Genomic DNA, 23,189 nt, shown 5'->3' with positions numbered 1-23,189 from the left:
ATGCACTACAGTAATATGTATTACGGTAATGCTACTGTAATACATGTTACTTTAATATTACTGTAATATTAATGTGACTGTAATGTTACTGTAATATGCTGTTTCTGTAATATGTATTACAGTAATATGTATTACAGTAATATGTATCAGTATAATGCCATTGTGATATTTGACGGCAATATTACTGTTAATATTAATATGACTCTAATATTACTGTAATAGTCTCTTACTGTAATATTCTGTTGCTGTAATTCACTGCTGCACTGTATTCTGTTGCCATATTTTGGCCAAGTGCTGAGCAATACACTTTCACCACCGAGTTCATTTCATTAGAATAGTAATGTCACAATGACAGTACTAATAGGAGAGGCCCTCATTCAGCAGTCGATGGAGAAAGGGCTGTACGTTAACATTTTGTAAATACAGGTATCACAGTGTGTGCCAAGAGCCCATCATCATCCTCTTAATTACGTCGATAAATTTTGATTTAAAGCTTTCGTGACTGCAGTAATTCATATTCTTAGCTCTTTCGGATCACAAAAAAGATCTCCAAAATCTTGAATAAACACAAGATCCAGGTCCGTTTCAACACATTACATAAAATCCGTGATCTGGTTCTGTCTGTAAAAGATGTGATTCCGGACATACAGTACCCTGGTGTCTACAAACTAAGTTGCCTCCGTGGTAGTAGTTAGATTGGAGAAACCAAACGCCATATCTCGGACCGCATTCGTGAACACAAAGCAGACCTTAAACACGGTAGGACCAACACCTCGGCCGTGGCAGATCATTGTTATAATTCAGTAGGCTCACATGACATTGACTTCTCCAAGACAGAGGTTCTTTGTAAGCCATCTGGCTACCATGAGAGATTCGTTCATGAGGCTATCCACATATACAAGCACAGAGACAATTTCAACCGAGAAGATGGATTCTGGCTTAGCAATCATTGGAAGGATTTGATAAACCATTTCAGGTCTTAATTGATTGTTCACGCTTACGGTGGCTTTCAGACAGCATACATTAATTTTTCGTCTCCCTCCTCCTCTTTTCAGAACATAGATGGACTCGTCCTTCTAAATAAACGGCCAAATCGCTGCCCGTGGCGCTAACGTTTTTTTTAATAAATAAATACACCGTTTAAAAATAAATTAATACAAACCGCCATTTCTTTCAAATGTTTCTTGCCGTTGGTTTTTCACACCTGATGATGACCGTTTGTGTTATGGTCGAAACGTGATAATTTTTATTGTGTTATGTATATTATTATTTTATTGTTTCCCTTCAACGTGACTTTACCGAAAGAGCTAAGAATACGTCGATAAAGTTGGAAATCACTTTGTAATACGTCAACAGCAGTCATCCCACGGAGTGACCTGCCCTTGCCAAATTAACGTGGAATTTCCACCACCAGCTATCATTGGCCCACGGAAGTGCGCGCGGGAGACAGCGGCTTCTGCTAATGATCTGATGGTGATCAGACACAGATAGAATATATAACAGGTGACATTTCGGGTAATGGCCATATACATGAAGGCTGCTATGAAGAAGCGTCATCGTCTGAAACGTCGTCTATAATATGCGATTCCTGTTTTCGGGCAGCGTTACTCACTAACGTGTTGAGCTGGTGCTCTGTACGTGATCATACATAATAGAGCAACTCATACATAAGCAGAGCAACAACGACAATGTCGCTTTCAGGTGGTCAAGCCCAGATTAACCGCGTCGGGAGTAAGCGGAGTCCATCGCTGCGTGGCTCCCCTTCGTGTTTGTGTGGATCGGGCGTTGCGTCGTCATATGTTGTTACGGTCTGTGTCTTTGTGCCTTTGCACCACGGCTGTTAACACAGCAACACTAATCCGCGGTATTGCTGAACAATTGGCGCAGGCAAAGTGCTCCGCGTGTCTCTACCGCCATCTGGCGGCGAAAAGTCGCAAGTAATGATGTCCACTCAGCTATCACAAATGATGGCTCAAGGAAGTGGATTTTCGTCACGTGAAAATTTACAGCAGCCAAATACCCTAAACGCACGACGCTGATTCGAGTTGTGGAGAGAAAAACCGGAGGACCCGGAGAAAAATCCACGCGGCCACGGGGAGAGAGACAACGCAAACTCCAAATATTCAGGCGTCAGGGTTGAGATCGAACCCTTGACCTCCTGTATACCGGGCGAGATAGTTAACATCTGGTCAACTCGGTGCCTAGGGACCACCCCTCTTCCCCCAGAACCTCCGTGCCCCCCCCCATCCATTAAAGCGAAGACCGACAAAAAAAGATTTAGGCATCTTTACCCCCCGCGTCACCGGAACACAAAGTAGCCCTTCCCCTATTTTCCTCCCCTCTGTCATTTACAATACAACAACAAAGGATTGTTACCGTGGTCAAACGAACACAACAACCACTAGTGGCTGTTCACAATCATTTACGGCCTTCGGCCAGAAAAGTCAAGAAAAAAAACTGCACACGAACAACGCATTCACGCAAGCACCCGATGCTCCGTTTTGAAGTTTTAAAATGAAACATCTTCGAATTGTATTATGTTTTGAATTAGATAATTGTATTTCTCCATTAACAGCTTATATAATTTTACATCTGGAAGACTTCATTGAAAACGACATTTCGTGTGAATTTTCTGTCGTCGTTAAGTAGATGGCCTTGCTGGGGGTTCGGTTCGATGCGGGACTTTCACCCGTTTGGGATTTGCGGGATCGAGATAAGTCGACACCGAGCTGCTGGCCGTGCGAGAAGACCGCCGTCTGCAGATCGATTCTGTCGTTCATGCAGTGGGCGTGTAGGTTTTCTGCGCCCCCTGCATGAAAACGATGGAAAAGTGCAGCGTTCATCACAGAAAGATAAAGTTGTGCGCTAATATAAGAGTATAATTCAATGTCAAGAGTCCGACTTTTGATTATGAAAACGACAATGTAACCACCGTGTGTGTGTTTTTCGTGGCCCTGCATAAATGTATCCCATCCCTACCCCCCCCCCCCACCCGTTGCTTCAAGTTTTTAATTATCTTCAATCGGACCCGATTAAATTTAAATAGCTCCTCGCAGCCAAAGACAGAAGTGAAGAGGTTGTTAGAAGGCATACCTTGCTTGGAAGGGCTCGATAAGTTGACGTTGATGTTAATTGCTGGGGTGGCAGAAGGAAGGAACGCCGCTACTGTCCGTGATGACCTCAACTTGAACCTTAAGAGCATTCCCAGCCACACAAACACAATCAGGTGGAGGGGGGGCAATGATGTTTATAAGGGGAGAACGCCCCCCCCCCCCGTTCCCACCAATAATTTTCAGTGACTACAGCATCACACGTCTCAGAAGATGCTTCCTAATGTATCAAGCAACTACAGAGACTCCTCTACTTCCGAACATTCGACTTAAGAACTTACAGAGAAACGAACAAACCTGGTCCGTATGTCCATTTGACAAGGCAGAGAGTCGCATGTTCAACCGCCGCGCAATAAATAGCGGCGGTGGCATTTACAGCTGCATAACGTGAAGAACCAGTGGCATCCACAACCGCAGAACGTGAAGAACCAGTGGCATCTACATCTACAGAACAAGAAGAACCAGTGACATCTACATCTGTAGAATGTGAAGAACCAGTGGCATCTACATCTGCAGAACGTGAAGAACCAGTGGCATCTACATCTACAGAACAAGAAGAACCAGTGGCATCTACATCTGCAGAACGTGAAGAACCAGTGACATCTACATCTGCAGAACGCGAAGAACCAGTGGCATCTACATCTGCAGAACGTGAAGAACCAGTGGCATCTAAATCTGCAGAACGTGAAAAATCAGTGGCATCTACATCTGCAGAACGCGAAGAACCAGTGCCATCTACATCTGCAGAACGTAAAGAACCAGTGGCATCTACATCGGCAGAACGTGAAGAACCAGTGGCATCTACATCTGCACAACGTGAAGAACTAGTGGCATCTACAGCTGCACAACGTGACGAACCAGTGGCATCTACATCGGCAGAACGTGAAGAACCAGTGGCATCTACATCTGCACAACGTGAAGAACCAGTGGCATCTACATCTATAGAACAAGAAGAACCAGGGGCATCTACAGAACAAGAAGAACCAGTGACATCTACATCTGTAGAACGTGAAGAACCTGTAGCATCTACATCTGCAGAACGTGTAGAACCAGTGACATCTACAGAACAAGAAGAACCAGTGGCATCTACATCTGCAGAACGTGAAGAACCAGTGATATCTACATCTGCAGAACGTGAAGAACCAGTGGCATCTACATCTGCAGAACGCAAAGAACCAGTGGCATCAACATCTGCAGAACGCGAAGAACCAGTTGCATCTACATCTGCAGAACGTGAAGAACCAGTGGCATCTACATCTGCAGAACATGAAAAATCAGTGGCATCTACATCTGCAGAACGCGAAGAACCAGTGGCATCTACATCTGCAGAACGTAAAGAACCAGTGGCATCTACATCGGCAGAACGTGAAGAACCAGTGGCATCTACATCTGCACAACGTGAAGAACCAGTGGCATCTACATCTGCACAACGTGACGAACCAGTGGCATCTACATCTGCAGAACGCGAAGAACCAGTGGCATCTACATCTGCAGAACGTAAAGAACCAGTGGCATCTACATCGGCAGAACGTGAAGAACCAGTGGCATCTACATCTGCACAACGTGAAGAACCAGTGGCATCTACATCTGCACAACGTGACGAACCAGTGGCATCTACATCTGCAGAACGTGAAGAACCAGTGGCATCTACATTTGCAGAACGTGAAGAACCAGTAGCATCTACATTTGCAGAACGTGAAGAACCAGTGGCATCTACATCTGCTGGAGATTATAAAACTGTTAAAGCCATCCCCCGTGTTTAGTGTACATGCCATAACAACATGTTTGTAATCGACAGGAGTAAAGTTGGACTTATGAGCAAATGGACTTACGAACAGACCTCTGGAACTGAACTCGTTCCTAAGTAGAGGAGTCCCTGTATATACTTTCATTTTAAAAAATCCAACTTACAGCGCTTTGCAATCCACTGCTAGATGAAGGCCTCTTTGCGCCGTGTCGCTCGTAGTTGGTGTTTGACCATACTTCACCACGCTGGTGGAGAGGCGTGCATAGCTGCCAACCCCTTATCAGTGTCCTACCTTATGACAGACCAATTGAGACCTCATTGGTCACCCCGTACCCTTATAAATCTCAACGTTCATCCTACAACGTCCCATCACAAGAAAGAAACACAAACAAATAAACAAATCTTATTTTTGTCGGAATTGAAACGGCTGTACGCCCTATGGACCTGAAATAAGGGTAAGCCGCATAGGTTGACAGATATGCGAGCGGATGGCGGGGGAGGGGGGGCAGCTAAATAACCGGTTTCGGATATCCCTCGATCACCACCGATGGTCAATCATAGCTACGGTCGGAAATCAAACTCTGGGAGCACCGCGTTCGCAGTGCCGCCTCAACGAGATCCAAGTTCATTTCCCTGCAGAATAGAAAAATCCCGTAGGTGGCTGCGACGGTTGATGCAGCCACAGTCCCACCAGCTGCCCTAGCCTGCCCGGGCGACAGCAAGTCTCAGGCATCGAGCAGCAACATCAATAAGTTGACAAACTAAGATTTCCCCCCCCCCACACACACACATTTATCCTTTAACATCACGGTTGGCTACGTACGGTGTGAAGGAAGTTCAACACACATACAAAGATTCCTGCTCCCCCCCCCCCCCATAGCCTTGGGGCAAGCACTGTGAGCGAGCACCTACAAAGGCCGGCACTGTGGCACACGAGGGGGGTGGGTGGACAGCACCACGCCCGGCCGTCTTTGTCTCCCTTCGTGGCTATATTTACACACCGCACCAGGTACTCATTTGAGGCTGGGTCGACCTAGTGGAGCCCCAGGACCGGTCAAGATAATCGTCACCGGTGTTGGCCGTCACCGGGAATCGTAGTGAAGGGAACTAACCGCTACACTACCGCTCCCCACACACACACAGGTACAAAGACCCCCCATATAGCCTTAACAGACTGTTGGGGCAAGTGCTGTTAGCGAGCACCTATGAAGGCCGGAACAGCATACGAGGGGGTGGGTGGCCAGCACTACTCCCGACCGCCTTTGTCTCTCCAGTGGCGATGTTTACACACCGCACCAGGTACTAATTTGAGACCGAGTCGACTTAGGGGAGGCCCAAGACCGGTTCGGATAATCGTCACTGGTGTTGAGCCGAGAGCGGGAATCGAAATCCGACATTCGGGTTCGTAGCGCTGCTACCCCACAGTACATACATCCACATACTGTTTGCGAGCACCTATGAAGGCCCGCACTGTGGGACGCGAGGGGGTGGGTGGGGTGAAACAACACCTCGCCCAGCCGCCTTTGTATCCCTCGTGGCGACGTTCGCTACGCACCGTACCAAGGTTCCGTGCCGTAATTTTGAGGGCCCTCCTCGTCACTGTCCCGTAAGCCAGAAAGTTCCCAAACTACTACACGGGGTCTGCGGAAAAGAATAAGAAAATAATAATCATAATATCCTCAACAAGGAAATGTACAACTACAAATGCACAGCTGTCAACCCATTCGGTTTACCCCGTGTTCTCGTACAGGGAAATTTAATTTTTAGGTCCATACGGCATACAACCGTTTCAATACGGGCAAAAAAGAACTACCGTACTTTTATATTCATATTCTTAGTTCTTTCGGTAAAGTCACGTTGAAGGGAAACAATAAAATAATAAATATATATAAAACAAAAACAATTCTCACCGTACTTTTGTCTATTTGTTTATGTGTCTCCCTTGTGATGGGACTTTGTAGGATGAACGTTGAGATTTGCAAGGCCACGGGGTGACCAATAAGGTCTAAATTGGTCTGTAATAAGATAGGGCACTGATAAGCGGTTGACTGGTTTGTAAATAACCGAGTAGCGTGTGGTGGTGGTGGTGAAAAGTGGTCCTCACACTCGAGAAGGCTGCCAACCGCTGACATCAGCCGCAGGGCCCTGTTGACAGTCGCCAAACTCCGGCGGCAAATTGTGGGTCAGTCACAAAAGCAAAACCGTGGAGCGGTTTCCACATTCATCATCTCGTCGGCAGAGTCTGGGTGCGACCGTGCGAGACAAATCAAATATTGACCCCCACCACCTGATCAATTGGAGCACCCCCATATGAGCTGATAATGCAGCAACTTACGCCACTGGTTAAGGCTTCGTGTGGCTCCGTCGTTCTACGGTGGAGTCGGACGAGTCGTGGAGATCTACACGGCACGTAATAATAATAATAACGACGACGATGTCTCTCCAACGTGAGACCAACCACAGCAGCACCAGGCCCTCCGCCCTGGCTTCATGCGAGACGGAGGTGGCGTTATTGGGCGTGCGCGCGTGCTGCTAAACGATTCGTTGGTGGACGCTTACCGGGGACGAGTTGGTGTCTGCAGTCGCCCTCCAACAACAAGCGGAGCGCCGGGCCAGTGTGGAGCGCGGGTGGGTGGCATCTGCCGGTGAACTCAGTCAGTCAACCCGTGGCAACCACCTGGGGTGGGGGGGGGGTGTCTGTCCCGCGGGCTCCGTGCCAGCAGCGACACTTCCACACTTTACGCAATGGCCCTTCGAAGTGCATACCTCGCGATTCGGCGCACAACAGATTCTGTGAAGCGTCGCGATCCGAGATTCACTTTCGTGGCTTCGATCACGACCCTGACGCCCTGCTGTATATTTGGAGTTTGCGTTGTGTCTCTTCCCGTGGTCGCGTGGATTTTTCTCCGGGTCCTCCGGTTTTTTTCCTACTCTTACGCGATAATGCCATTTCGTCGAGCTATATCATTCGTGACCAGGTCGCTTCTGAAAAAAAAAAAGCTTTCTATCTCCCAGTGGGGCCTTACCTGGTAAAACAAAAATTAACTCCCCGGTGAGCGTTTGCAGCACCCTCTGGTGGTCTCAGCTCTCACTCTCACATCACGCGTTCCACGAATCTAAAGCCGCTTCACGCCTCCTGCTAATCACGCGACTTCGGCAATGGCAACCCCCATTCTGCATCAATCCTCCTAGCCTCGCCCCCTCTGAAAACAGACTCTGCTGCATGCAACAGGAGCGCCACGGTGGCCGAGATGTTAACAACCTCGCCTGGCACGCAGGAGGCCCTGGGTTCGATCACGACCCTGACGCCTGCTGTATATTTTGGAGTTTACGTGTCCTCTCTTCCCGTGGTCGGGTGGATTTTTCTCCGGATTCCCTCCACCACATTTAGAAACGTGCGTTTAGATTATTTGTCCGCAATACATTTACACATGATGACGCTAAGCCACTTCGTTGAACGATAATTTGTGGCCGGGTCGCTTCTGAAAAAAGAGCTATATACAGGGTGCTTGATTTTTTTTTACACTTCTATGGGACTATCGTTTTTAATGGAACATGATAACAAATGAGTACCTGGTGTCTGGAATTTTCTCCAGGTGGTCTCCAGAGCCAGGGGGAGGCACATTTCTCGTGGTTATTGTTGCAAATTCTCACAAGTGTTAAAAAAATACTTTTTTTTTAGCTCATTGGGTCTTACCTGGTAAAATTAAAATACATTTTTAGTTTATTTGCTGGTAGAAAAAAACATCGATTTTTACACGCGCGAATTGGAACACGTCCCCACGAGGTGAGCCCGTGGGCAAATATCGTGGCATTCGCCCGATCTCGTAGTGCAGCTTAGAGCCCGGGTTGCCCTCCGATGTGTGACCATCGGGCATTAAACAAAGCACTCAACAACACTCGTTAACAACACTGTGTGGCCTTACATGGAAACATAAAATAGGCAACGTTTCGGGCAATGGGCCTCCTGCACACCACAACGCAGTATCATCACAGGACATAGTTACATACAGTACGGCGGTTCTGTCGACCTTTGATGTGCGTGATGTAGTCAATAATTATGCTACTCGCTTGATGATGCTGGTTGCAACTGCCAGCGAAACGGATCGGGCCTAATTGTTAAGTGTGGTGGATAGCTCTTCGACATACCGATGTGCAGAAGCAATGTCTTTGTTCACGTCAGAGCTTTATTCTATTTGACCGTGTCGGGCGGAGAAGGGTGTACGACACACATTGGCATTATACTCACGCGATCTGACCGAACATGTTAATTATTAATCGTGTCTTTTGCTCGCGAAAGCCAACGCGTGTTAATTTTAAAGAGGCGATATTAACAGATTAATCCATGTCTTATTACACCCAGGGCTTAATTTCAGCCGGAGCTGTGCGGGACTGAGCTCCGGAAAATAGTGACCCCCCCCACCCCCGACCCCCACTGGTGTTTGGGCACTGGGGCGGGAGGTGGCATTCTAAGCCACGGTTACTCCTCTCGAGCCGAGAGCGACCCTCATCATCACTTCGGCCACCGCTGGCTCTCGCGCTCCCTCTCGTGGCTAGGCGTGCTTCCTGACGCGTTAGCAATCTGGTGTTTCGATGCATGCCATGTGTCCTGTATTCTCCAATCGTGTCGAGTACATTTGCGGGTAATCTTTCAACATTTGGCAAAATGTGGACCTACGACGCTTTGCACGCAACGGCCGGTCTACTCTTGCGAAAGACGCCACGGGATCTTTGGAATAGTTGGGCACGTACCCACACTTAACCCCACCCACACACATGCCCAAATCGACTGTGGTATACCCATTTATACTGCTGGACGGACGGAGGCGGGAGATGCAATTCCAGAGGTCGATGGTTCAATTCCAAGTCCAGTTTTTACTTATTTGCTTTACCAGGTAAAGCCCACTGAGCTACGAGCTATTTTTTTTTTCAGCGGCGACCTGGCCACACGTGATAGCTCATCAAAGTGGCTTATATCATCATAACACGTGGGAATTTACAGTTTCAGCCAAATAATCGAAACGCATGTTGATACTAATTGCGGAGGGGAAACCGGAGGACCCGGATAACAATCCACGCGACCACGGGGCGAGAGAGAACACGTGAACTCCAAATATACAGGCATCGGGATCGAACCCACGACTTCCTGCATGCCAGGCAAGGAAGATCTCACCGTGCGCCCCAGTTTTCAAAGCTACACCACGGCAGTTATTGTCCGAAAAATGAGAGCCGTATTTGACTGGCTATCCCATGGTGCGGATACAAATTCATAGGCCCTTCGCAAAAACTTCATCCAAAAATAACTCCGTGCATTTGTGTTTTACTCCTGCGATGGTTCCTGCCGATGACCAAATCATCCGGAATGCACCAAATCTAACCAGGAGCGTGGAACCTAAGCAGATTTGAGCCTGGATAGTGCATGGGTCCACGACCACCACGCATAGCAGGTGTTATAGCCTGCTGCTCGGCTTTGCTGAGGGCAGTGCAGCAAGCATAAATTGTCCCGGAGTTCTACGCTCCTCGCCTCACCGACGCTGCCACTGATCAGTGTAGTGAAGTAGGGTCAAATGATCCCCATGACCGTCACGGCAAGGGAAGGCCCTCATCCAGCAGTGGATTGCCAAAGGGGCGTACAGGTATAACTCGTGCAAGTGGTTAGGGTGAGGGATATATTGAGCACTAATGGCTGGTTGGCTAGCTGGTCAAGGCTTAAGGTTAAACTTTGGTTAGCGAGTGTAGTTAGGGTTAGGGTCTAGTTGTTCAGTGCAGCTTGGGCTAGAATCAGATTGGCTTGGCATAGTTAAGAATTGAGGTAGGGTCTGATTGATTTGTGTGGCCAGGGATAGTGTCTGGCTGGCTGGTGTGTCTCGTGTGTAAAATAAATAAAAAATATCCCCCATATAGACTTACCAGACTGTTGGGGAAAGTGATGTTAGCGAGCACCTATGAAGGCCGGCACGTTACAGCAGATGGTCGGTGGCCAGCACCAATCCGGGCCGCCTTTGCCTCCGTTTTGTAGCAACGTTTACACACTCCGCACCGGGTACTAATTTGCGGCCGAGTCGACCTAGGGGCGGCCCAGGGTCGGTGCAGATAATCTTCACGGGTGTTCGCCGTGGACGGGGATCGAACTCGGGGGTTCGTAGCGGAGCGCGCTAACCGCTGCCCGCGTGCGTGAAAGTTCCGAGTGTCACATTCCGCGGTTTCACTTTTCCGTCCTCATTTTTCACTTGCGGAGACGACGGCCGACTCGCCGACCCCTCCCCCCCACCCCCGACTCCTTGCACGCGCGCCGCAGCAGCAGGGAATCACACTCGAGCGGCCAAGACCCACCGGTGCAGATACCAGCACTTTATTTGGTAGTGTTCATTAATAAAACACCGCACAACATAATTGGAAAACAATTATGAACTATTCCGTTCAAGTAACACTGTCTAGAGTATACACATAAGCGTACAGCCAAAGTGTTATAAATTGAGGAGTAATATAAACTAAAAATGTACATCATAGCACGTGTCTCTAATACAGTCAAAAAAAGGGCCGATATAAAGTATTGATTGAACACCGGTGGCACGCTGGGAGACAGAACAGGAGGCACTTCACTTCTCTATGATAAACGGCAAACGGTTACCAACACAGAACTCATACTTTAAAGGATTTCACCACTAAACTGCTTTCAATTTGGAAGCATAAGGATACTGTACACAACGACTGCAACATAAAGGCTTTTTTTATACAGAGATTATTTTCTTTTTTTATCTTCCGGTTGCCAAAATGTTAATTTAAATATGAGCAAATATCCTTCGGAGCGAGAGTTTTTTTTAATTACTAACCAAAAAAAAACGATACGACATGCAAACGCTCGACACGAATGATAGAAAGGTGTGTGTGTGTGTGCGCGCGCGCGCGCTCTATCAAGTCACTATATAAATGCTTTCTTTAAAAAAAATACAAATAAACAATACAATAATAAAAATCTAAAGAAAAAAATAACCCGGTGTAACGCAAGAGTCCGCAATTAGTCATGCAAGATGAGGCGTGGGGCCCGCTCGCTCCTACCCACGGTGCGACCGGCGAGCACCGCTGGGACCCCGAGTCCAACGGGATATTGGGATCGAACCCAAGGGGGCCTCCCTGCGTGACGGGGCGAGGGAGATAACGTCGCACCCGCGGCGCCCCAGTCTGCCCACCGTCAACCCGACGGCAGCTACGGTCCCAAAAGAATCGGAGAGCCGCATTCGACTCGACCGGTCACCCCCTCCCACCCCCAAAAAAAAAAAAACTCCGGCCACACCTGCGTCGAGCCCGTGGGGGCTGATTTCCAGCACGCGGTTGTAAACGGGCCCCTGGGGAATGGTATCCTGCGTAGGCTCTCTGTGCCACCGAGTCTCGACGAAGCGCAGTGCCTCTTACCGCGACGTTACGCAACCACGACGGCCTTTTCCCCACCGAGCTGGGAAATGTCGCCGCATGTCCACGACTCGAACGGAGAAAGGAAAAAAAAACGAAACCACTGTCCGACGATATAGCCCGGCTGCCTGTTAGAAACGAACCCGAAGGATCGAGGCGATCGATAATGTTAAAACTGTAAGGCGCAAACATCAGTCAGGTCTAAGGAAATCGTTTAATAATTTAAAACCGAAGTTGCATTCATGTCACCTTCACTCAGGAACTACCACTCTTTAAACCGGCTGCCCCGCTCTCTCAGGGGCCCACCGAGGATAAACACGGAATCATCATCGTCAACATGAACATAGAACTATATACAGCGCATACTCCCTCTCTCGTGTCAAAGAACGCCTCAAGTTATTTGGAATTACAAAACAATATGTACACCGGGCTGCTTGTGGTTCAGAGACCCCCGTCTTCAAATTGGCTTTATAAAATCTACTTTTAAAATATTTTTGACAAAATTCTTTCAGTACATACAGAGCTAAAGTTTACAGATAGCTTCTTTTCAATCTCAGATTCTCAAGCCTAATATCTAAATTTCTACAACCCCTATTTAAATATGGGGCATCTAATTTAAAGAGAAATAAATATATCTTTTGTTGTTTTCTAAACAGAAGCAAATGGCAGTGAACTCTCGAATCTTACGCACCTTTTCTGGACTTTTGAAAAGTGTATACTTCGCTTAAAAACAAAAACTTATGATATCAAGTACGCCAGGTCACCTCAACTCAACGTGAAGGATTGTGTCAATGTGATGGAAAAACCCCACGGGCGGGACACGAACGCTCCAATAAACTGTAAGGAAAAAATAAAATCAACAACAACAATAAAAAAAAAATCAAGCGGTGTGAAAAGTGCCCGGAAAATAGATCGTCGTTTCTCCTTAAACCACAAAGGAACTGCGGTAACAAAAACAAAAAAAAAAGACATACGTCCAACACCCCGCACACAAAAAATACGCCGCTGCGAAGTTTTCAACAACAACGCAAGGTGGGGAACGTCACTGGCGGATACCTGTGGAGTTCATCCCACAATAGATGTCCCCCCCGCCGGCACTCCGACGCAGTGCGGCGGGGTGTTCCAGCACGTGCGCCTCAGTGGCGCGGGGGAGGGGGGGTTGTGCCCAAACCGAAAAAAGAATAAAACGACTACATCCGTTTACGAATGACGCACCCCCGAAGGGATTCACATACACAGGTTTACACTCCAGGCGGAAACGCGTTGAGAACTGAGGTACTAAAAGAGTCGCGCTGACATCGTGTTGAATCTCAATTTTTATGTTCCCATTATTTGTGCGCTCATCGTGCAATTAATGCATAGGCGTGGAAGCAAAGAAGTACAGCACGACAACGGGGGATTCGCTGCACTGCCCCCTCTGCTGCCAAACATCGATGCCTTTGTTCGCCAGTGAATTGACAAGAGCCGTCATCCAGGCTGATAGTGAAAACAAGAGCCTGTACGCACATTCAACAACCCACATTTGAAACCGCCCCCTCTCGTATGCATTATTGTACGTATGCCCTCGTTGTGCAATTTCCAAATCGCCTCCCTAATAAGCCTGCAGCCAGGATGCGCGGCGCGGCCCCGTGAACTTGCAGGGAAAGCCTGGCCACAGCTGCTCGGCAGTGGCGAGCGGCAAATCGGAGCGCGGGGGCGGAACTGCAAGCTACGGTCTCCCCGGCTCCGTCGCTCACGCAAGGGGAGTCTGGCCTCCAGGTCCTCTTAATCGCACGCGCAAAAGAGACGGTGAAGCGTCGACCGGGGAGTGCGCCGCGTCGAGTGCTCATCGGATCTCCATCCAAGGACTTTGACTCCGCTAAGTTTCTGAAAATCTCGGTTAAACTCAGACCCTCTTGTCAGACGAGGTGAATTGGGTCACTCTATGGGGGGCCTCCGAGTGCAGTCGCTGCTGGGAACGGGGGGGGGGGGTTCAATCGGGGACAACGGCAAGACGATTATGGCAGCGGAGGAGGATTAGGCTCGGGCAATTTCAATACCGATCGACAATGAACACTCAAAATGGACACTTCCGAGTCCAGGGGTTTACATTTTTTTGGTCGTGACTGGTGAACAATTACTTGATACACACGAGGTCTCTATACAAAATGCTCGCGAGTTGTTTTAACAGCTGGTACGTGATAATTTGGAAACCATGCGAGTTGTTTCGGTTCATCGACACTCAAGAGATTGAGGGGGGGGGAGGGCATGGGGGAAGGAAATCCATTCATTTGCGACGATTTTTTTACCGATGCGCTGTCTCACAGCAAGACGCCTAAGAGTACCACCGCCCCTGGGTGTTCTAATTGCAACTTTTGTGGCATTTATCGAGTGCCTCTATGTACGAAAAGTATGACAGACACAACACTTACACACCCTTCTTACACGTCTCCTTTTGTTTTGCTTAAATCCATCCATCCGTCCACCCACAGCAGAACGTCTCCCAAAGAAACCTCTACGCCAGTGGTTCTTAACCTTTGCTGCAGCTTTGCACCCCCACCCCCCCCCCCCCCCCTTTGGTTCTCAATTGTAAAAAAAAAAGGTACAATGTTAATAAATACATAGGGTTTGATGAAACAAAGTAGTTGTACCCACGTGCCCGTGCGTAATTTGCCTTCTCTACGATTTACCTTCTGACAAAAATCTGGCCATGTCTCGCACCCCCAGGGGGTGCGTGCACCCCAGGTTAAGAACCACTGCACTACGCGATCGACATGGGAGGAGCCGGGCCCGAGAGCGTTTGGGCTCGACAAACGTTGGAGGGGGGTTGGCTGAAAAACAACAGAACTGATCGGACGTCGCGGAAAGTTAAGTGTACAGGAGGTTCGTCAAGAAAACAAGTACGGCATTCTCCCAACGGCTTGCGTGCAGTACGCACCCCCTGGCATTGTGTTGACGAGATACGACTGGGGAGGGCAATTAATGCGGACTCAAAACGGTGAGAGCGATGGCGAAAGATTCCAAACTACCACTGAAGCCAAACGTTATTTTCCGTGAAAAAAAAAACCATTCCTTTTTTTCTTCTTTACACACCCCCTCTGCAAATATTTCTAGAATTAAATCGGTCGCAAAACTGAGCACTACACCCTATTTGTGTAACCATCAGAGTGCGAGTGGACCATCCCCATTCGACTGCGACCAACCCTCAGACTCGCCCGTCGCCGAATGCCGGAACAAACTACCGTAAGTGGCCGACGCGCTCGCCAGCGCGGAAAACTCGCCCGGTTAAACCGGAGGCGAATCAACGGAGCCTTTATTTTCACGAGGCTTCCGAAAGACTTCCAAAGCCACGGCTACGGCCTGCGACTTTCCCTTCAGCCCGCCGCCTTGTGCTTGCCTCCGCAGCAGCCGCACACCTTCCCGCACGTGTAGCAGCCCTGCAGCGGCGGGTACAGGCACAGGCAGGGCACCAGCAGCGAGAGAGCGACCAGCGCCGCCCAGCGCAGGCCGAACCTCTCGTGGCCGCCCGTCTCGCACGAGCAGGGGTCCGAGTAGTTCCCCTCGGGGTCGGCCATGCAGTGGTACAGCATGCTCTCCGCGGCGCACATGCAACTGAGCGCCGTCACGCAGCGACGGGCAGGGTCCGGCGCGTCCGGGCAGCCCCCGCGCCGGTTGCCCGGCGGGTCGAACGCCGCGCGGCAGTACTTGCACCGCAGCACCCCGCCGCCGCCGCCGCCGCCGGCGACCCCTTCCTCCTCGCGCGCCTGCTGCTGCTGCTGCGGCAGCTGCTGCTGCTCGCACAGCTGCAGCTGCTGCGGGTGGCGCGCCGCCGGCGCCTTGCCGAAGCGGCCGGCGCCCCGCTCCTCCTTCTCGGCCTCGGCCTCGCCGGGGCTGCCGCGTGACCGCTCGTACTCGGCTTTCTTGCCGTCCCCCTTGCAGCCGACCTGCACGTAGTGGCCCTGGAGCGCCTGCAGGTCGCGCTTGCGCGCCGCTGCGTCCCGGTAGTCGTCGTAGCCGCCGCGCACTCCCATGAGGCCGCGCTCCTCGGGCGCGTTGCCCTGCGCCGCCTCGTCCTCCTCGTCCTCGTCCTGGAAGCTCACGTGCCGCCCCAGCTTGCCGCGCGCCTGTACGGGAGAGACACGGCAAGAGCACACTCCTGACGGCCGGCAAACCCGGCTTCGGGCACCCTACGTGTCCTTGAGCAGCCCCGCCCCATCCCCCCGTCGATACGGATGAGATACTGCTAAGAGGAGAATGTGCGAGGGTAGAATTCGTCAAGGAGCACAAACCGTCGAATGAACTCGGGTCGTCCTCGCAGCGGAAGCTTTTGGCTCGCAATCGTGCAAAGACGGTCGCAGCATGGCGCGCTTTGAGGTGCGCTTCTGCGGCCGTCTGGAACGCTCTTCCTTCCGATATTGGGAAGCCGCTGGGAGCTATGCACTTTTAAATCTTCTTTATTGAAAACTACTTTCTTTACAACTGTTTATTGCGTTCAGATTGTTGTGCTTCCCCCGCACCTCCGATGAGCACGGTTTGCTACGTACGGTGCGAAAGAAGTTGAACATACGTTCATAACAATATTATACAAATATAATAAAGCACGTGCCTATTCCACCATTGACAAATAAAACAATTACTCGCCAACCACCCGACTGGCAGATTAAACAATGGGGGGGAGGGGGGGGTATAGCATTAGTTTGGTCGTTTGCCCTGCTTCTGTTTTTGCTTCCTGCCTTCCATGCATTGTGCATTGGGATCCTAAGATGGAATGTGCATTATACATTTAAATTATTATAAATTGTAATTATTGCAAAAAAAGTAAAACAAATAAAAACAGATGGTCTGTTTTTACCAAGGAAAACAAATATTTACCCACAACCCACCCAACTGGCAGACTATACCCATCTGTGGAACATAGCAACTTTGCAAGAATATGAAATGTTACTCATGAAAACATGAACACACTGCGTACCTTTTAGAAAAAAAACATTTAGTTCTATAAATCAAGTGCAGCGGATAGTTATTTCAAAACTTTCAGTGTGATGGCCACAGGAATGCTGAGAAATAAAATTGTTATTATTATTACTCAAGACCTTGTTTACCCGGGAAAGTCACATTGAGTCTTAAGACTCTTTTTCAGGAGGGTCCTGCCAAGTTTTCACAGTCGCGATTGATGTTGTGTTCTGCAAACCCAACTGAATTACTTTGCAGATACATTTTCAGCACCAGGGAATGTTTATCCAATACCAGTTACGTCGTTTTTTTCTTCTTTTAAATATATTCGTTCGTTCGTTTGTTCGTTTCTCAGTCCGCTTTTCCTGGTGAGGGTCGCGGCGGCAGCATGTTGAGCAGGGCGGTCCAGAAACCTCCCTTTCCCTGGCGACAGATTCTAGCTCTTCCTGGAGAATTCTCACGTGTTCCCAGGCCAGCAGCGCGACACAGTCCCGCCGGTATGTCTCTTGGACCAGCCCCGGGGCCTTCGCCCGGTGGGACGTGCTGCCCGGTAAAGTTCCAGGGGGAGTCTACCGGGTGGGGCATCCTTACAGGGTGCCCAAACCACCTCTAGTGGCTCCTCTCGATGCGGAGGAGCAGCGGCGGCTCGACTCTGAGGCTCTCCCTGATTACCGAGCTCCTCACCCAATCACGAAGAGTGAGCCTGGCAACGTTGCGGAAAAACCTCATTTCGGTCCCTTGTACCTGCGATGTCATCCTTTCGGTCATTACCCAAAGCTCATGACCAAAGGTGAGGGTGGGAATGAAGATCGACCTGATAATGGTGAGCTTTGTTCGAGAACTCAGCTCCCACTTCACTACCACGGAACGGGACAGCGCCCACAACACTGTGGACGCTGCACCGATCCGCCGGGAGATCTCCCGCTCCCACTTACCATCACTCGCGAAAGAGACCCCGAGGTACTTAAACTCCTCCACTAAGTGCAGCTGTTCCCCCCTTACCTGGAGAGAACAATCCACCATCTCCCGGGAGTGAACCATGGACCTCAGATTTGGAGGGGCTGATCCTCATCCCAGCCGCTTCACACTCGGCATCAAACCGTCCAAGTGCACGTTGGAGGTCACAGACTGACGAGGCAAAGATGACAACGTCATCTGCAAAAAAGCAGCGACGCCACCTCCATGCCCCCGTACCGGATACTCTCCATGCCTCGGCTGCGCCTTGATATCCTGTCCAGGAGACAAGACGCATCCTTGGCGAAGTCCAACACGCTCCCATAGCTATATATATAGCTATGGGAGGAAACCGGAAAACCCCGGAGGAAGCTCGTGCAAAACAAGGGGGGAGGAGCATACAAACTCCACACAGAAAGGCGCCCCGAGTCGGGAATCGAACCGCCATCCACACGTGACTCATCGAGAAGGCAGCGGCGGTGTCTGACATCGCTGGGGAGTTGGGGAGGATGTTACACTCGGACGCAAACACAGGGGCATGATGATGCCCCTTGGACCTACTCGCCGAGAGTCTACGCACGCAGGATACTCCCCCCGTTCGGCAATGGCGGGGAATGCGTTCGGTGATTTCTGTGCGGAAAGAGAAAAAAAAAACCCGGTGAACTCATCACAAATTAAAACTGGAGGCAATTCTGTAAGTGGTGTGTATTCGTCACTGCAAAAAAATTGCGCATTGCTCACTAATTTTGAGAACGTCATCTCTCATCCAATCGAGCGATGTAAATGCATTAAGCTGCCCGCCTTTAAAAATAATAATGCACCGTCCGGTTTTTAGTTTCCGAGCGTGCGCACGTGCCGATCACACGCACAATGACGGTGACGCCATGAACGGCGCATTTCAGGGGCCTACAGCGATAGCGATGGGCCTCCTCAAATACAGGGGGTGTGGTTTTTCAATTGCTGTCTAATCCGTACATAATCTGTGTGTCCCTCTTTCATCTGTGCTCATGGCCGTGACGGTGCGTGCGTTGGCACGCGTGCGTGCGTGTGTTTCTTCACTGCTCGCGTGTTCCTCTCCCCAGGCCCTCTTCCTCACCGTCGCCTGATGTCCCTTCCCTCCCCCGTCCTTCTTCACCAGGGCGGGAGAAATGCCTTCCACACTGAGCTGGAGACAAAACCCGCGGCGGGATCAGTTCTGCCGCCAAGCGGCCGCAAATCACCGGCAACCCCGGGATGTGTATTTATTTACATATGCGGCATTTACGCGGCATTTATGCATTAGCGTTGGCACCATTTAGAAGGTGAAGGCGCAGTCCTGCATTTTCTCGCTCCCGCCACTGCTGGCGGAAGGGCCTCCAGCCAGAGGGAGCTCCAGAGAGCCCCTCTAGAAAGTTATTTGGCCTACTCTTCCACACTGGCCCAACGTCTTTGAAAGAGATGGGAGTACGCGCACACTTTACCCACACCGCTCGAGGCCTGCATGCAAAGTATAATTTTTTACAGCCCTTTATCAATCCACTGCTGGATGAAGGCCTTCACTTCACATGCCTCTTGGTCACGGGGGGCTGCTTGACAATGCTCCGCCACGCAAGTCGGGACAGGTTACTGGTGTTTGCCGTGGCCGGGAATCAAGCTCAGGTCGCCGGGTTTCAAAAGTGCGGTACGCTAATCACTGCGTCACGACTCCACCCCGTTGGTAGTTTAACACGGACGCAATGAAAGATGCAGCGAGTACCCCGCGTGTGCCTCAACACAGCCCATGCTCGTGTGGACTTCCTGAGACGTAAACAAGGAGAAGCTGGGTTCAAATCCCAGGGCTGGCAAAACTCAGAGATCCGATGCCCGTGCAAGGGGGAAAAAAACAATAAACGCATACCCCCCTTAATCGTATGTTTTGAGAGATATTGCAGGCAACAAAAAGCACGTACCGGGTATTGCTGGAAGAATTATCCGATGTTGGTTTGCGCTAATGAAGGCGCGGGACTCGTCAGTAACGAATGGCTGATAACAACCGCCGACACAAACCTGGTCGTTGTAGTGTAACCTCGTACGAGGCTGTGCTGAGGAAGCAGAAAGAAAACTTGAGCGGAAACTACTCAACCGTTGCAGCCGGGCATGAGGCGGAGAGGCACCCGCGGTGGCGAGATGTTAACCACCTCGCCCGGTGTACAGGAGGTCGCGGGTTTGATCCTGACCCTGATGTATATTTCGAGTTTGCATCTTTACCCCGTGGTCACGTGGATTTATCCTCCATTTTTCCCCTCCACATTTAGAGTCAACGTCACACATTTAGAGTATTTGTCTGCTGCCAGAAATGTCCACGCGATGAGCCACTTTGTTGGGCTGTCATTTGCGATAGCCAGGTCGCTTCTGATAAAGAGCTACATAGCTCAGTGGGCCTTACCTGGTGAAATAAAAATAGTTGAATTTAGGAAATGGGGCAACACGCTCAGCGAATAAACAGAGGAACCTGGTGAAACAGAACTGCGCCTCTGAGTCCAGCTTGGCTCGGAGCGACTAATAGTTGAAGGCGCTTGAGATAGAAGAAGAAGTAGAAGAGGAAGAAGTAGTAGAAGAAATAATAGAATAAGAAGAAGTAGAAGTAAAAGAAGAACGTGAAGAAGAAGAAGATGAAGAAGAGGAAGAAGAAGAGGAAGAAGAAGAGGAAGAAGAAGAAGTTGTAGAAGAAGAAGAGGAAGAGGAAGGAGAAGTAGAAGAAGTAAAATAAGTCGTAGTAGAAGAAGAAGTGGAAGAAGAGGAAGAAGTGGAAGAAGAAGTTGTAGAGGAAGAAGTAGAGGAAGAACGTGAAGAAGAAGAAGAGATGAAGAAGAAGAAGATGAAGAGGAAGAAGAAGAGGAAGAGGAAGAAGAAGTTGTAGAAGAAGAAGAAGAAGAGGAAGAAGAAGTTGTAGAAGAAGAAGTGGAAGAAGAAGAAGTGGAAGAAGAAGAACTAGAAGAAGAGGAAGAAGTTGTAGAAGTAGAAGAAGAAGTTGTAGAGGAATAAGAGGAAGAAGAAATTAAAAAAACTAGAGCGCCCATCTCTTGCAGGCCGCACCGCTCGTGTTACTCCGCGCGAAGTCCCGACGTTTCACTCCACGTGACGTGCTGGAGAGCCCCATCGGGAAGTCGCACGCCCAGCTCCGGGCATGTGACGCGAAACGCCGTACGCGTCAGGCGTGGCAACACGCGGGCAAGGGCTCCCCAACGCCGTTTCACGTTTGCGGGTGTTGGCGGGCGACCGCGTAGCGGCTTCGCCGTCGGGGCTGTCGGCACCGACCGTGCGTTGTTCGGCGCGGTGTCCGACGATTCGCTCCATGTCTCTCATTCAGGAGGCGAACATTCGCGTCGGGTTAGTCCTCTGCGAATGTGATCCGTTACTTTGATCCTCGCCTCTGCATCGACGGCTCAATGTCCATGTGCCATCTTATTGCGGGACTACTGCTGCGGTGTTATCTTGGTGCGGCCTGGGACTGTTTCATTGTCATTTTTGCTGCCCTGCCCAAACTTGATAAATCCGACTTCTATAACCATAAATGTGTGAATTATTTATGTTTATTTAGCGGCTTGCTGAACTTTTTCTCTATTTCGCACTCCTAACGTTGTTTTTGTAATGTTTGCTGTTGTAACTCGCTGACCCGCCCATACTGGACATCTGTGTACAAAGAGCTTCACAGCTCATTGGGTTCCTCCTGCAGTCGAAATCAAGTTTCTGGTTCTCATTCGGGGTCAGCACACGCAGCGGAACGCTGGGCACTGAGCTAAATTGAAAACCCATTTCTTGAGAGCTACTTTGTTGCGTTCAGTTTGCTGTCCTTCCCTCGCACCTCACGATTAGCACGGTTGGCTACGTGCGAGAGGAGTTCAAGAAGTTCAAATGCAAGACCCGAAATCACGCAGCGCGATCCCGCCAAAGGAAACTCCGCAATTCATCACCTGTTTTTTTTTTTATGAAATAACTCAGGAAAAGCACTTTGACAATGGCAAAGCAAACAGGCGGGATTTATTTACCCGTGAAATAATGTATCTGTTAAACGAAGCGCCTTCCAACGAAAGCAGCGCCCGCCAAGGCTTCACCGGCAGCGGCGCGGATCTTTCCCGGCAGGCGAAGGCCTCGAAAACTCGGCAAATCCCTCGCCCACGCCGGACTTCGGCCTGCCCCTCGCATTTATTTCTGCCGAACCAAATGGCGGCGAGCACGCCGCTCGCCCACTCTCGTTGCTCCTCGCCCGCCAGACGATTGCCTCGCGGCATTTTTTTGCCCATCCGGCAGCGGCGATGAAGCGCTCCTCTGCCCCCCCCCCGCCCCCCACATTGCCTCGCGAAGGAACTTTTTTATAGTACAGGAAAATAACTGTGGGCAGAGGTGGTGGCGGGCGCAAGGACGGCAGAGCACCGCGGGCATTTACGCAAGAATAGCCGCCCGCATTTTGTTAATCCTTTGGGTGCGCAGTCATATATTTATACACGCCCACGCACGTGTAAATATACACGTGCTCAAACATATATCCACAAAGTCAAAGATCCCCCCCCCCACCCCGTATAGGCTTAACAGACTGTTGGGGCAAGTGCTGTTGGCCAGTTACGATGAAGGCCGGAACGGCACACGAGGGGGTGGGTGGCCAGCACCACGCCCGACCGCCTTTGTCTCCCCAGTGGCGATGTTTACACACCGCACCAGGTACTCATTTGAGGCGGCGTCGGCCTAGGGGAGGCCCAGAACCGGTACAGAAAATCGTTACTGGTGTTGGCCGTGAGCGGGGATCGAAGTCGGGTCGCCAGGTTGGTAGCGAGGTGCGCTAACCGCTACACTCCCGATCGCCACACACACGCACACAGCTGCACGCACACACGTACACACGCACAGCAAGTGCCATTGTAGCTCCAAGGAACATTAAGATTTTAGTGCAACGGGAAATGCATTCGGAACGTGCCGAAGGTCACCATCATTATCATGCGTGGCAGTGCCAGGGCAAAAGATAAAATAATGAACAAAAAGTGCGGGGGGGGGGAAACAACAAGCCAGAATGCCACTCCATT

The 23,189-nt window shown here is 50.1% G+C and overlaps 1 protein-coding gene and 1 long non-coding RNA gene across 4 annotated transcripts in view; both read right to left on the bottom strand.

Moving 5' to 3' along the window:
• Positions 1 to 2,296: 2,296 nt before the first annotated feature.
• Positions 2,297 to 3,809, bottom strand: LOC142929433 (uncharacterized). The gene is made up of 3 exons (XR_012945703.1): positions 3,408 to 3,809; positions 3,094 to 3,191; positions 2,297 to 2,809 (listed from the first exon to the last, which is right to left on the bottom strand). It is a non-coding gene; the product is annotated as an uncharacterized LOC142929433 (long non-coding RNA).
• Positions 3,810 to 11,193: 7,384 nt separating this feature from the next.
• Positions 11,194 to 23,189, bottom strand: part of LOC116947708 (sprouty-related, EVH1 domain-containing protein 2-like) — a 49,973-nt gene continuing 37,977 nt past the window's right edge. For 2 of the 3 annotated variants that reach the window (XM_032963727.2, XM_032963725.2), the window contains exons 5-6: positions 19,250 to 19,318; positions 11,194 to 16,370 (exon numbers count right to left, since the gene is read on the bottom strand). In XM_032963727.2, the coding sequence (XP_032819618.2) occupies positions 15,621 to 16,370; positions 19,250 to 19,318 (819 nt within the window). In that variant the 3' untranslated portion in view covers positions 11,194 to 15,620. The remainder of the gene's footprint in view (positions 16,371 to 19,249; positions 19,319 to 23,189) is intronic. The other variant, XM_032963726.2, reaches the window with a different exon arrangement.

The sequence above is a fragment of the Petromyzon marinus genome, chromosome 31 (assembly GCF_048934315.1).
Source record: "Petromyzon marinus isolate PM22_M1 ecotype Great Lakes invasive population chromosome 31, UKy_Petmar_22M1.pri1.0, whole genome shotgun sequence".
Classification (NCBI taxonomy): domain Eukaryota; kingdom Metazoa; phylum Chordata; class Hyperoartia; order Petromyzontiformes; family Petromyzontidae; genus Petromyzon; species Petromyzon marinus.
This window is presented reverse-complemented; position numbering and strand designations above follow the sequence as displayed.